The sequence below is a fragment of the Ranitomeya variabilis genome, chromosome 1 (genome assembly GCF_051348905.1).
Source record: "Ranitomeya variabilis isolate aRanVar5 chromosome 1, aRanVar5.hap1, whole genome shotgun sequence".
NCBI lineage: Eukaryota > Metazoa > Chordata > Amphibia > Anura > Dendrobatidae > Ranitomeya > Ranitomeya variabilis.
In genome coordinates this window covers 297172275-297186774 of record NC_135232.1, presented here as the reverse complement: position 1 = coordinate 297186774, position 14500 = coordinate 297172275, and the positions used below count along the sequence as shown (strand labels likewise).

At 43.4% G+C, this 14500-nt stretch overlaps 1 protein-coding gene across 2 annotated transcripts in view; it reads left to right on the top strand.

Moving 5' to 3' along the window:
* The window catches only part of GRK3 (G protein-coupled receptor kinase 3), a 357635-nt gene that overhangs the window by 279699 nt on the left and 63436 nt on the right, over positions 1-14500 (top strand). For both annotated transcript variants that reach the window (XM_077295516.1, XM_077295507.1), the window contains exon 10: positions 9838-9916. In XM_077295516.1, the coding sequence (XP_077151631.1) occupies positions 9838-9916 (79 nt within the window). The remainder of the gene's footprint in view (positions 1-9837; positions 9917-14500) is intronic.

Sequence of the window (14500 nt, the reverse complement as noted above, 5' to 3'; positions counted from 1 at the left end):
ACACACACACACACACACACACACACACACACACACACACACATACATACATACATACATACATACCGTACATACACACACATATACACACACATACATACATACCGTATATACACACACATACACGCACGCACACACACACACATATACACACACACACACACGTCGGCAATTACCTAGTGAATGTACAAAATATATATGTATATTCATACATAAAAACAAATGCTTCTCACTAAATTACGATATCATTAAAAAGTTAATTTATTTCAGTTCTTCAGTACAAAAAGTGAAACTCATATTACGTAGTCATTAGTCAGCAACATTAACAGAAATAAAGACTTAAATAGATCACTTTGTTTGTAATGACTCTATATAATGAGATTCACTTTTTGTATTAAAGAGCTGAAATAAATTAACTTTTTGATATTCTGATTTAGTGACAAGCACTTGTATATAATATACTCAACACATACATACCATTTATATACAGAACACATATAGACATACAAACACACACTGCAGAGGGCTTGCCATCCTGTCTCCTGCTGTTTAGTCCTTCTAGACATCCGCAGGGTAGAGGGTTTTTGGTCACATGATGTTGCCAAATGACCTGCTCCACTTTTAACATCAGAAACAGCACTGATATTTCAGGACTGATATTATCAGTCCACTTTCTGCTTGTTGTCCATCACATGAGGATGCTGGCTCTGGGCAATTTCCCTTTTTGTCACCCCCTAACACCAACCCTAGTTATGAGCTCCCTGTTTAAGCGGAGTGTGTACATGATGATCATGCATTAAAAAGGTATTTTTTATCAACACCTCGTTGAAGCAGGCCAATGATCAAGTGGAGGCAATATTTCTGAATATGCTATGAACTATCAAATGATGTGATTATTTATTATTCTTGCCTATATACAGCGCTTTACAAACTTTAACACTCACAATTATAAATTCCTTATCAGTATGTTTGGGTGTGGGGAAAAAACAGAGTACAGTACATGGAGAAAACCTATGCAAACACTACGGTATAGTTTGTTTCTAGTGAAAGCAATATGCCTAGTTATGTTTCCTATATTAAAGGGAACCTGTCACTTTGTACATGCAGTCAGATCTGTGGACAGCATGGTATCGGGAAGGAGAAACTCAGCAGAATCAAATGTTTGATGAAAATGATTCAGTGTAACTTGTATTTTATTAATTGAAATCCCTGGTGTTTGAATACATGTGAGTCCAGTGGGAGGTCCTACTAATGATTGACAGCTATCTTTGCATGCACAGTCTTAAAGGGAAGTCCATCACTGAATAAGTTCCCCCATTGGGCTCATATACATCAGGAATTTCGATGAATAAAATGAAAGTTTTTCTGGTCAGCTCTTCCTGCTCTATAACATTATGCAGATCAGATACCACTTTCACCATGACAGATTTGCTTTAAGCCTGCTTTCCCAATCACTTTAAAGAATGGCTGCTTTTATCCGAATACAACCACACCTGTTGTGTGTAATATTGCAACTCCGCTGCACTGAAATGAGTAGAATTTAGCTGAAATACTAGACACAACCTGTACAGATCTGCTCTGATTTTTGGATGACAATACGACTTTCCTACTTTTGTCCCACTATTCACCATCATTAGTAAATTTTATGCATAGGGTATAATAGAACAGCACTCTGAATTTTACTGTTTTGCCTCAACCTTCGAGTTAGTAAAAAATTCCAGATCCAACAAAAACACAGCTTTTGTCATTCTTACTTTTAAAATGCAGCCTTTCGGGTCAAGAGATCATTAGTCATGTAGGGTGCGTGAAGAGGTCAATGAGGGTCCTGTTGAGAAGGCACAGAGCATGGTGTCACTTGTATTATGGATCTGACCACTGGCAGACACAGGCCAAAAAGGGACCCTGGAAGAACAGTTTATGGGCCCTTTACAGTCCAAAAACTCTTCATAATGCCAAATTTCACCGGCTTTGGAGGTGTTATTAGGCCCCTCTGCAGCTGCACAGGTTGCACCAATGATATGTCTACCCCTATATCTGACAGTATGTGGAATGCTAGTGTGATGCAGTGAAATGACTACATTGTAATCCTGTTTGTGTAAGAAGTTAGGCTCTTAGGCTACTTTCACACTAGCGTCGGGCTCGGCCCGTCGCTGTGCGTCGGGCCGACGTTCCCGACGCTAGCGTTGTCTCCGCCGCACAACGGGGGCAGCGGATGCATTTTTCCAGCGCATCCGCTGCCCCATTGTGAGGTGCGGGGAGGTGGGGGCGGAGTACCGGCCGAGCATGCGCGGTCGGAAAAGACGTTTACGACGGAGCAAAAAACGTTGCAAGCAACGTTTTTTGCTCCCGACGGTCCGCCACTGCACGACGCATCCGTCGCACGACGGGTGCGACGTGTGGCAATCCGTCACAATGCGTCGCTTAATGTTAATCAATGGTGAAAAAACGCATCCTGCAAACACTTTTGCAGGATGCGTTTTTTCGGCAAAACGACGCATTGTGACGGAATGCAGTTAACGCTAGTGTGAAAGTAGCCTTAAGCAGTGTTACATAGGCTAAACCTTGGCAATGGTAACTATCCATCCTGCCTTTACGCCTCCCTGAAGAGCACTTGTTGAATTGCAGATAATTCTGCAGTATTAGAAGTATGTTTCTGAATGCTACCTGCCGCTCAGTCCTTCTCTTAGTGATGATTTGTTCTGCAGCCTGAAGGTAGGGGTGTTTCTGATTACATGAGCTATAATTTTGTGCATGACCCACCGGATAATAACTGCAGTCAGCAGGGGGCATGCACACACGGATAATTATCTTCAGCAAAAGGTCGGTTCAATCCCTGTGATGCTTCATTCTCATTTATCAAATTTCCCACAGTAGCAGAGTTTAATTGGTTATTTCTCCGGCTGTCATGTTGAGAATATTATTTTTTTTATTTTTTACAGTTATGGACAGCTTACACAAAAATCCCTTTCCAACTAATAAGAAATGATGGTCCTTTTAAACTTGTTTCCCTGTAGTTGTCAGTTCAGACCTATTCTATATATGTAATAATTTTATATCATTGTGTCACATCTGATCAATGTTCATTGTATAATCCTGACCGGCTGATGCCACATTCTAACCATCATCATGGCAGGGATTTTTCAGAAGGCTTTCCCCTCTTCAGATATACAGAGGGAAGGCTTCTGTGTGTAATATCTGAACAACCATAGCAATGTGCTGAAGTGAATTAATCTCATTTGTTTCATGGGATCTAATATATAATTGCCTAGAATACTACTTCCTGCAATTTGTGCCAACTTCCGTGGCTTTGTCCGGAGCTAATGTCCGGAGCTAATGTCCGGAGATAAGTGACGTCACCAGTGTCCTACACCCAGGCAGAGCACAGGGGCCCCAGGCAGCATATGGGGCCCCAGGCAGAGCACAGTGGCCCCAGGCAGAGCACAGGGGCCCCAGGCAGCATATGGGGCCCCAGGCAGAGCACAGGGGCCCCAGGCAGCATATGGGGCCCCAGGCAGAGCACAGTGGCCCCAGGCAGAGCACAGGGGCCCCAGGCAGAAAATGGGGCCCCAGGCAGTGCACAGGGGCCCCAGGCAGAGCACAGGGGCCCCAGGCAGCATATGGGGCCCCAGGCAGAGCACAGGGGCCCCAGGCAGCATATGGGGCCCCAGGCGGAGCACAGTGGCCCCAGGCAGAGCACAGGGGCCCCAGGCAGAACATGGGGCCCCAGGCAGAGCACAGGGGCCCCAGGCAGAGCACAGGGGCCCCAGACAGCATATGGGGCCCCAGGCAGAGCACAGGGGCCCCAGGCAGCATATGGGGCCCCAGGCAGAGCACAGGGGCCCCAGGCAGAGCACAGGGGCCCCAGGCAGCATATGGGGCCCCAGGCAGAGCACAGTGGTCCCAGGCAGAGCACAGGGGCCCCAGGCAGCTTATGGGGCCCCAGGCAGAGCACAGTGGCCCCAGGCAGAACATGGGGCCCCAGGCAGAGCACAGTGGCCCCAGGCAGAGCACAGGGGCCCCAGGCAGAGCACAGGGGCCCCAGGCAGAGCACAGGGGCCCCAGGCAGAGCACAGGGGCCCCAGGCAGAGCACAGTGGCCCCAGGCAGCATATGGGGCCCCAGGCAGAGCACAGGGGCCCCAGGCAGCATATGGGGCCCCAGGCAGAGCACAGTGGCCCCAGGCAGAGCACAGTGGCCCCAGGCAGAGCACACACCAAATCGGAGGCCGAGGGGCCCCGCCAACCAAATCGGAGGCCGAGGGTCCCCGCCAACCAAATCGGAGGCCGAGGAGCCCCGCCCACCAAATCGAAGGCCGAGCGGCCCCGCCCACCAAAGCGGAGGCCGAGGGGCCTGGCCCCGCCCACCACATCGGAGGCCGAGGGGCCCCGCCCACCACATCGGAGGCCGAGGGTCCCCGCCCACCAAATCGGAGGCCGAGGGTCCCCGCCCACCAAATCGGAGGCCGAGGGTCCCCGCCCACCAAATCGGAGGCCGAGGGTCCCCGCCCACCAAATCGGAGGCCGAGGGTCCCCGCCCACCAAATCGGAGGCCGAGGGTCCCCGCCCACCAAATTATTCTTACATTTGAATAAATAAAGTATATATGGATTCTAGACTACCGATTCTTTAGAATCGGGCTGCCATCTAGTATATCATAATAGTTTTGGATCCCTACCTATAGAACGAACACCTGATCCTCTTGGGGGGAGGGGTAGCTGTCGGATGCTACACCCCAGAGGAGGTTGGTTGGCAAGGTGACCACATCTCAGTTTTTCAGTTTGTTGGAATCATGGCTGAGATGGCTGAGCCCTGTGCCAAAAATTGACCATCTACTTTAAGGATATTTGTTCCATTTTAACATGGACATGTCACCAGATCAGAAGTTGACAATTTTAACTCTCATTTTATTTCCATTGCTCCCTCGAGTTTTCCATTTTTTGTTTTTTCTTCACAGACATCTGGGCCTTTTCATTTGGTACTAATTTTAATGGTCTTTACCAAGGGGGGTGTTGCTCAAAAGATTCTCTGGGGGCATGTGTTTTGACTGCTTTGCATAATTACCCTGTGAGCAACGCCTACTGTGAAAAGACCATTAAAATTAGCACTAAATATAAAGGTCCATATCTTTGGTCCTATATGGTGGGGGGGTATTTTTAGGTAAAAAAAACAAACAAACTGAAATAGCCATGAAGCCATGTGAACAGGTGGAATAATATATGAGCCAAAACTGGCCCTTTTGACCTGGTGACACGACCTCTTTAAGTTTTATAAATGGACATCTGCTTTACTTTCAGTCCAAAGATGTGAAAAGCTCAGTAATCCAGCACTAAATGTAATTTGGGGGATAACTCCACTACGATGATGCCTAGAATTCTGTATCACATTGGCAGTAATGTAACGAATATCTAATCCAAAAGCATACATACATTTCTTTGATGGTACAATGAATTTTGGCCTGCTCAATTACTTCTTTATTTTTAGTCAGTATACCTTAAGGTGCATAATATAGAAGAGCAGAGTTGGCCACACCTGATGACTTCAGCAGTAGTGGTCGACTATGGAATGTTAGTCAATCTGGATCAACTCTGGTGTTTATGGAGAAGACTAGACATGATCAATTTCAATATACCTGGTCCTTAGTTTTCCATGAATGAAAGCTTGCTAGAAGTGGAATTTGGCAATAGCTTATTCACCTTTCTGAAATGAGAACACAGAACTCCCTCTGCCGATCCTGCATGTTTATGGGATGAGGGGAATTGCCGACTGCTATTGCAAGCGTATGGCCGCCATTTCTGTGATATACATACAGCCTTAGTTCTTCCAAAAATATCTACTATATTGAAGATTTTTTTTTTTTTCATTCCCTCATTTTCATCTGATTTGCGGGCTGATATAAATATTCATAATAAATAAAAGATTCACATAAAATAACATTACAAGAGATTATGCTAGCAAACTTCGCCATTTCCTTTCTTCAGACAATACCTAATTGACATATTAACCCCAAATTAAATATGCGCAATGTAATGTTATTGTCCCTGTGCAGTTGTAATTATTTGCCATATTTTCCTCTTTTTTTCATTTGATATCCTAGCCATTACTAAAGATAAAGTACAATGAGCCTTCCTTCATTGTTTTCCTGATTAGTACAAGAGAGCACTGAATGTATTGTGCGGTGCAGGAGGAGGGAAGCAGCTGTGAGTCTGATGACAGATCCACGCACACGATCCACACAGTGACGCATGGAGCCCCTGATAAACAATTCATACTGCAAGAAAGCATTCACATGAACCATGCAGCCAGTGCAGGGGAGCGGCAGCTCGTGTGATGGCCTGTCTGTACAATGTTGTGTTGTCTTTTAGATTTTAGCTTGCTAAAATATCAAATAACGAATTTAATTAGAGTGAACAAACACAACATAGGCAGTAAATACCAATAAAGAAAAACCGTTTTTATGCGTAGGTAAATGACTGATGATGCTGGATATGTATATGGAAGCAGTTATATAATCACCAACATAAATTGTGTGTGTGTATATGTACTGCTAAAAAAATAAAGGGAACACTTAAGCAACACAATGTAACTCCAAGTCAACCACACTAATGTGAAATCAGCCTTTCCAGTTATGAAACAACACTGATTGTGAATCAATTTCTCCTGCTGTTGTGCAAATGGAACAGATAACAGGTAGACATGATAGGCAATTAGCGAGACAACCCCTATAAAGGATTGGTTCTGCAGGTGGTGTCCACAGACCATTTCTCTGTTCTCACCCTTCTTGGCTGTTGTTTTAGTCACTTTTGCATTTTGTCATTGTTCTCACCCCTAGAGGTACTGTACAGTAGCATAGGTGGTGTGTAGAACCCACAGAAGTTGCTCAGGTGGTGAAGCTCATCCAGGATGGCACATCAATGCGAGCCGTGGCAAGAAGTATAGGTGTGTCTATCAGCACAATACCCAGAGCATGGAGCAGATACCTGGAGACATGTCATTACACCAGGAAACATGGAGGAGGCCGTAGCAGGGCAACAACCTAGCAGCAGGACTACTACCTCCTCCTTTGTGTAAGAAGGAGCAGTGCCAGAGCCCTGCAATATAACCTCTAGCAGGCCACTTACATCCATGTGTATGCTCAAACGGTCAGAAACATACTCTATGAGGGTGTTTTGCATACAGTCCAACACCTTGCACGGCAATTGGCTTTTGCCAGAGAACACCATGATTGGCAGATTTGACATTGACTCCCTATGCTCTTCACGGATGAGAGAAGGTTCACACTCAGCACATGTGACAGAGTCTGGATATGCCGTGGAGAACATTCTGCTGCCTACTAAATCCTCCAGCATGACCAGTTTGGCAGTGGGTCAGTAATGGTGTGGGGAGGCATTTCTTTGGAGGGCTGCTCAGCCCTCCATGTGCTAGTCAGAGGTACCCTGACTGCCATTAGTTACCGGGAGGAGATCCTCAGACCCATTGTGAGACCATATGCAGGTGACCTGCATTCTTTTTGATGCATGACAATGCATGATAAAGGCATTGATGCTATAAACTGGCCTGCCCGTTCCCCAGACCTGAATCCAATCGAGCACATCTGGGACATCATCCACCATGGACATTGCACCACAGACTATCCAGGAGTTGACTGATGCTTTAATCCAGGACTTGGAGGAGATCCCTCAGGAGAACTTCCGCCGCCTCATCAGCACCATGCCCTCGTGTTGTAGAGAGGTTATACAGGCACGCGAAGGTCACACACACTATTGAACATCATTTCCTTTTCTTGAGGTATTTTTTTACTGAAGTTGGATCAGCCTGTAATTTGATTTTCCACTTTGATTTTGAGTATCATTCCAAATTCAGACCTCCATGGGATATTAATTTTGATTTACATGGGTCATTTTATATTTTAATATTCTCAATGCATTCCACTATGTAATGAATAAACATTTGAAACTGGAATATTTCATTCAGTGATATCTAGGATATACTGTAGTATTTTAGTGTTCCATTTATTTTTTGAGCAGTGTATGGAATTTATTTTATGGTGAAAATATAATACCCCACTTCAACATTATGACCCCAACATGTGGCACTGGAACCTTCAGTAGTTTAGAAATTCTTCTGTAACCAATGTCATCAGTATGTTTTGAAACAATAAGGTTGTGAAGGTCTTGAGATGGCTCACTAGTTTTACTCATCATGAGATGTTTCTTGGCGGCACCTTGGTAATGATACACCTTTTTATGGGCCATTAGTTGAACTAGCTGATACTATTTTTCACTAAATGGCAGGATTGCTTTCTTATTACTGATTTCAGTTGGTGTCATGACTTTTCATGGCTTTCTGCACCTCTCTTTTTTCATGTGTTCAATACTTTTTCCCTGTGTCATTTCTCATTATTTTACATAACATAATTTATGGGCATCTATGGTTTGATTTTTTTAGAAACAGATTTACTTTAAAAAATAAGTAAATAAATAAAATTGGCGACGTGTTCAATATTTATTTGACCCGCTGTGCTACATATAAATATAAATTCACACAGCCATACCATACCACAAACATACACCCTCCTCGTTGATGTTAGTGGTTAACTTTGTTTGCGTACATGTATGCATGTATATACTGTGTATGTATGTATGTATGTGTATATATATATATATATATATATATATATTTATTTATATATATATATATATATATATATATATATATATATATATATATATATATATATATATATATATATATATACACACTCACCGGCCACTTTATTAGGTACACCATGCTAGTAACGGGTTGGACCCCCTTTTGCCTTCAGAACTGCCTCAATTCTTCGTGGCATAGATTCAACAAGGTGCTGGAAGCATTCCTCAGAGATTTTGGTCCATATTGACATGATGGCATCACACAGTTGCCGCAGATTTGTCGGCTGCACATCCCAAAGATGCTCCATACAAGGCAGGATGGATCCATGCTTTCATGTTGTTTACGCCAAATTCTGACCCTACCATCAGAATGTCGCAGCAGAAATCGAGGCTCATCAGACCAAGCAACGTTTTTCCAATCTTCTACTGTCCAATTTCGATGAGCTTGTACAAATTGTAGCCTCAGTTTCCTGTTCTTAGCTGAAAGGAGTGGTACCCGGTGTGGTCTTCTGCTGCTGTAGCCCATCTGCCTCAAAGTTCGACGCACTGTGCGTTCAGAGATGCTCTTAGGCCTACCTTGGTTGTAACGGGTGGCGATTTGAGTCACTGTTGCCTTTCTATCAGCTCGAACCAGTCTGCCCATTCTCCTCTGACCTCTGGCATCAACAAGGCATTTCCGCCCACAGAACTGCCGCTCACTGGATTTTTTTTCTTTTTCGGACCATTCTCTGTAAACCCTAGAGATGGTTGTGCGTGAAAATCCCAGTAGATCAGCAGTTTCTGAAATACTCAGACCAGCCCTTCTGGCACCAACAACCATGCCACGTTCAAAGGCACTCAAATCACCTTTCTTCCCCATACTGATGCTCGGTTTGAACTGCAGGAGATTGTCTTGACCATGTCTACATGCCTAAATGCACTGAGTTGCCGCCATGTGATTGGCTGATTAGAAATTAAGTGTTAACAAGAAGTTGGACAGGTGTACCTAATAAAGTGGCCAGTGAGTGTGTGTATATATATATATATATATATATATATATATATATATATATATATATATATATATATGTACATGGATGTGTAGAAAAAGTGTGTGTGTAATTTATATGACTTGTTCTCATTTGATGGCCAATTATTAGTTCCTATTGCTTTGTTCTTTACAATATTAAGTAATTTTATTCTGTTTTGCAGGACTGTCCGTTCATAGTTTGCATGACGTATGCCTTCCATACGCCTGACAAGCTTTGCTTCATTTTGGATCTGATGAATGGTAAGATGTAACTTCATGTATTGTATTGCCTGCAAAAACATGACTTTTCCTTTTTTTTTTTTTTTAATCCATGCACAGGAGTTCATTTTTCATAGCGAATTTCACTTTGGTCTTAGGAACAAAAGGCAGGAGTTAGCAGTTTTTGTAGATGGCACTGTTACTTTCTGAGATTGACAATTGTTGGCTAGATGGATCTACATTCACATTGGAAATTTTCCTGCAACCCAGAGCAGTTATCACTTGGCAATAGACCGTGCCGTGGTACCTTATAAGATTGTAGCTTTAAAAATAATCATGCCTGGGCTGGAATTTAAATAGGGTAAATGTATGCACATTGTAATGAATTGGAGAGCTGATGTAAAACATGCAATAGACTGTGCACAACTTTTCTGCCTTTGGGTATGAAGAAGAGGAACGTTGTTTTATTAGTAAAATGGTGTTAGGAAATGGGCTTTATATTCCTAAATACTGATTTGCCATAAATTTTGTAACTATTGAGAGTACCGAGTATTGCATGGAATATGGTAGTGTTTAGTCGACTCTTAACAATATTATTGTTAAGTACGCAAAATTATTAGGTAATTTTTGCGTAATTTTACAGACGTAATTCTGTGTGTTATAGCTGCTAACCATCTACCTGCATACAAATACATAATACACATTTGTGTTTTTTTTAAAGACTGTTCTAAATTTAAAGAGGACCTTTCACCAGTTTATATGGTAAACTGGCCGTATTATGGAATTGTGGCTGTAGAACTAAATAAAACTTTTTTAATTTCTCCTCTCCATTGCAGAGATATTAGGTTGTAAAGTTTAGATTCTAAATTCCCCTTCTACCAATCATAAGTAGGAGGCGTCATGCAGGGGAAAAAAAGAACACACTCCTAGAAGGAGCTTAGAGCAGACCTTCTCTTGTGAGACATGTACACTGTGTTCCAAATTATTATGCACAAAGAGTTTAGGAGTGATAAGGTTAGAATTTTTTTGTTTGTCATTTAAACTCATTGATGGTGATGTGTGTCAGGGCTCTTTATATCACTGAAAGCAATTGCAGATACCTGTGCAAATTAGTTTGGCAGGTGTGTCCAAATAAAGGCAAGACTACTTAAGAAGGCTGTTCCACATTATTAAGCAGCCTACATTTTTTCCCAAAGTGGGAAAGAAAAAGGATGTGTCGGCTGCTGAGAAGCAACAAATTGTGGAGTATTTAGGTCAAGGCATGACTACAATCAACATTGCCAAGACACTTCATCGTGATCATCGCACAATCAATAAGTATGTAGCTGATTCTCAGCACACACGTGTGCGTGCTGATAAGGAAAAATTGAGGACTCTTTCCAACAGGCAATTGCGTAAGGTTAAAAGAGCAGCTGCAAAAATGCCTTGTCATAGCAGCAGACAAGTTTTTGAAGCTGCTGGTGCCTCCAACATCCCCAGAACAACAAGATGCAGGGTCCTTCAGAGGTGCGTAAGCCATCCTGTCGACCACCTCTATCCGCTGCACACAAGCAGAAACGGCTCCAGTGGGCCAAACGATACATGAAGACTGACTTCCAAACTGTTTTGTTCACCGATGAGTGCTGTGCAACGCTCGACGGTCCAGATGGATGGAGTGGAGGCTGGCTGGTTGATGGACACCCCATGAAAACACGGCTAAGGCGCCAACAAGGAGGAGGTGGAGTAATGTTTTGGGCTGGAATCATGGGGAGAGAGATTGTCGGCCTCTTTATGATCCCTGAAGGGGTAAAGATGAACATGAACTCTATAATCTATGTGGAGTTTCTAAAACAACACTTCCTGCCATGGTTCAAGAGGAAGAACCGTGCTTTCCGCAGCAAGAACATTTTCATGCATGATAATGCACCATCTCATTCTGCAAAAAACACATCTGCATCTCTGGCTGCTATGGGCATAAAAGAGGACAAACTTATGGTGTGGCCACCATCTTCCCCTGACCTCAACCCCATTGAGAACCTCTGGAGCATCAGCAAAAGGAGTGTCTATGATGGCGGGAGGCAGTTCACATCTAAGCAACAGCTATGGGAGGGGATTCTGTCCACATGCAAAACAATTGAAGCAGAAACCATCCAAAAACTGACAAATTCAATGGACAAGAGAGTTCAGAAGCTTCTTTCCAACAAGGGGTCCTATGTGCAAATGTAACATCACCTAGAATAAAGTTTTCACTTGAAAACTGTTTGATTTCATTTTGTAATAAGCTGATAATGCTTATAACTTCACAATTGACCTTTTTTTTTGTTCAAAATAAAAAGAAAGGTTGAAAACTCTGCTGTGCATAATAATTTGGAACATGCATTTTGAGTACCGTATTTTCTGGTGTATAAGACGACTGGGCGTATAAGACGACCCCCAACTTTTCCATATAAAATATGGAATTTGGGATATGCCCGCTGTATAAGACACGGGGGTCATCTTATACGCCCAGTCATCTTAGGGCTTGTCTCCACTTGCGAGAAACACGTCCATGTCTCGCATGTGGAAACCAAGCTCTGGCGCCGGCACTTTGGAGCGGAGCTGTGCAGCTCCATGTGTTCCTATGTGGCCGCACGCTCCGCTCCCAAGTGCCGGCGCCACAGCTTGGTTTCCACATGCGAGACACGGACGTGTTTCTCGCAAGTGGAAACAAGCGCTTATACGGCGTGTGGTTCCCAGGGTCTGAAGGAGAGGAGGACTCCTTCCGGCCCTGGGATCCATATTCATGTAAAAAATAAAGAATAAAAATAAAAAATATGGATATACTCACCCGTCCGAGAAGCCTGGCTGTCACCGCTGCAAGCGTCTGCCTCCGTTCCTAAGAATTGCAGAGTGTGAAAGACCTTCGATGATGTCAAGGTCTTGTGATTGGTCCGTGACCGCTCATGTGACCGGTCACCTGACCGTGACGTCATCGAAGCTCTGCTGTACTCCACCTCACATCACACTGACTGCTGTGAAATGAAAGCTGGGGTGTTTGTATTGAAACATAGTTCTGTTGTACTCTACAAAGTATGTACAATAGCTGCAAAGATCAGTGAGGAGAGAGAGAGTGTGTGTCTCACAGGAGAAAGCCTACTCCAAGCTTCTCTAGATGCATGTTCTTTTTTTCTAATTTATACTAAGACCAAAGGAGCATTAATAGAGGGCCATCTCTGGGGTCATGTACTTTTTCACCTGCATGACCTTGCCAATCATTAACAGGATGCAGGTACATGCCTCCTGAGACAAAATACTGCTATCGCCACCTTTGTCTTGGCGTAAATTCGAATCTATACTAGCTAATATTAGTGCCAGATTACCAATTGGGCATAGTAGGCACTGGCCTATGTACCCCATGTCTTTTGGGGGCCTAAAGAAGAAATCCGAAAAATAATATTGTTTTAATATTCAAAGACATTTACAATAAGCGTGCAGGCCCTGCTGACTGACTTTGGAGGCCTGCTGGCAAAAGAGTGCTCTGTCATGGGCATGAAAGCGAGTGGCAGTAAAATTATGCTTTGGATGTTATTGGTTGTATTCGAGAATTCAGGAGTACTAGAGGAGAGAGGCATCTATGCAGTCGGGCATGGCAACTGTGTGATTGGCTTGAATGGTAGTGGAGGAGAGGCAAGTGGTCATTAATTCTCTCCGACAATCATAATAGAACAATCATAAGTAGAATCTTTTGGAAAACAGATTTATATATACAGTATAGGCCGACAACCGAGTTCACCATTAGTTAATTACTTTTTCCGTGTTACAATAACTTTTAATTAACTTAATGTCTGTTCTGTTTAATAAAATGTAATTAGTGTATGAAAATTGTTGTTCATAAATTTAAAAATGCATTAGGAAATAATTCATTGGAAGGACCCCAAGATTTTGACTGCCTAGGAGCCTCTACAGGGTTTAATCCAGCACTGGCTCTGCAACAGAGATTATAAATTTAAAAAATAAAAACTAGGTTTTACTCGGCTCTGTAACCAATATTCCGTCATGTGGACAATTAGAGATTCTGTCAACACAGAATGACTGATCAAATCAAGTCCTGCTGCTTAGTTTATCATGGCGGGGAAATCTCTGAAATACGTGATTAAAATTGAACCCCCAGCAGAATAATCCATATAATAAAGCAGATGGAGTGACTGTGGGCGCCGGATGGTCTATGATCCTGCTGTATCCATCTTTTTAGGCATGCAAAAAAGCGCGGACCTCCACAGTTTTGTGCAGTTTTAAAAAGGACAAAGTCCTGAACAAAGGCCAGACTGAGTCCAGAGTAACCCTGCTGCCTCATTATAGTGAATGGATCCCTGGTAGGGTTTCATCTGAATCACGTCATTCAGAGATTTAGATGGAAACACCGATGTAAGTGCTCGATGTAAGTGCTCAGCGGAGAGCGCAGGATAATCCAAATGCCCCTTTCCCTTCTGAGCCCCACAGTGTGCCAAATCCACATTTAGCATCCACATGTTTGGTATTTCTGTAGCGATGAGAGCATGTCTAATTTACGGTGCATGTCTCCAGAAGCATGATCAGGGTGTAATGTACTGGGCACTACAACATACTGGGTTCTGCAATGTACTGGGCACTATAATGGCAGATTTGGAA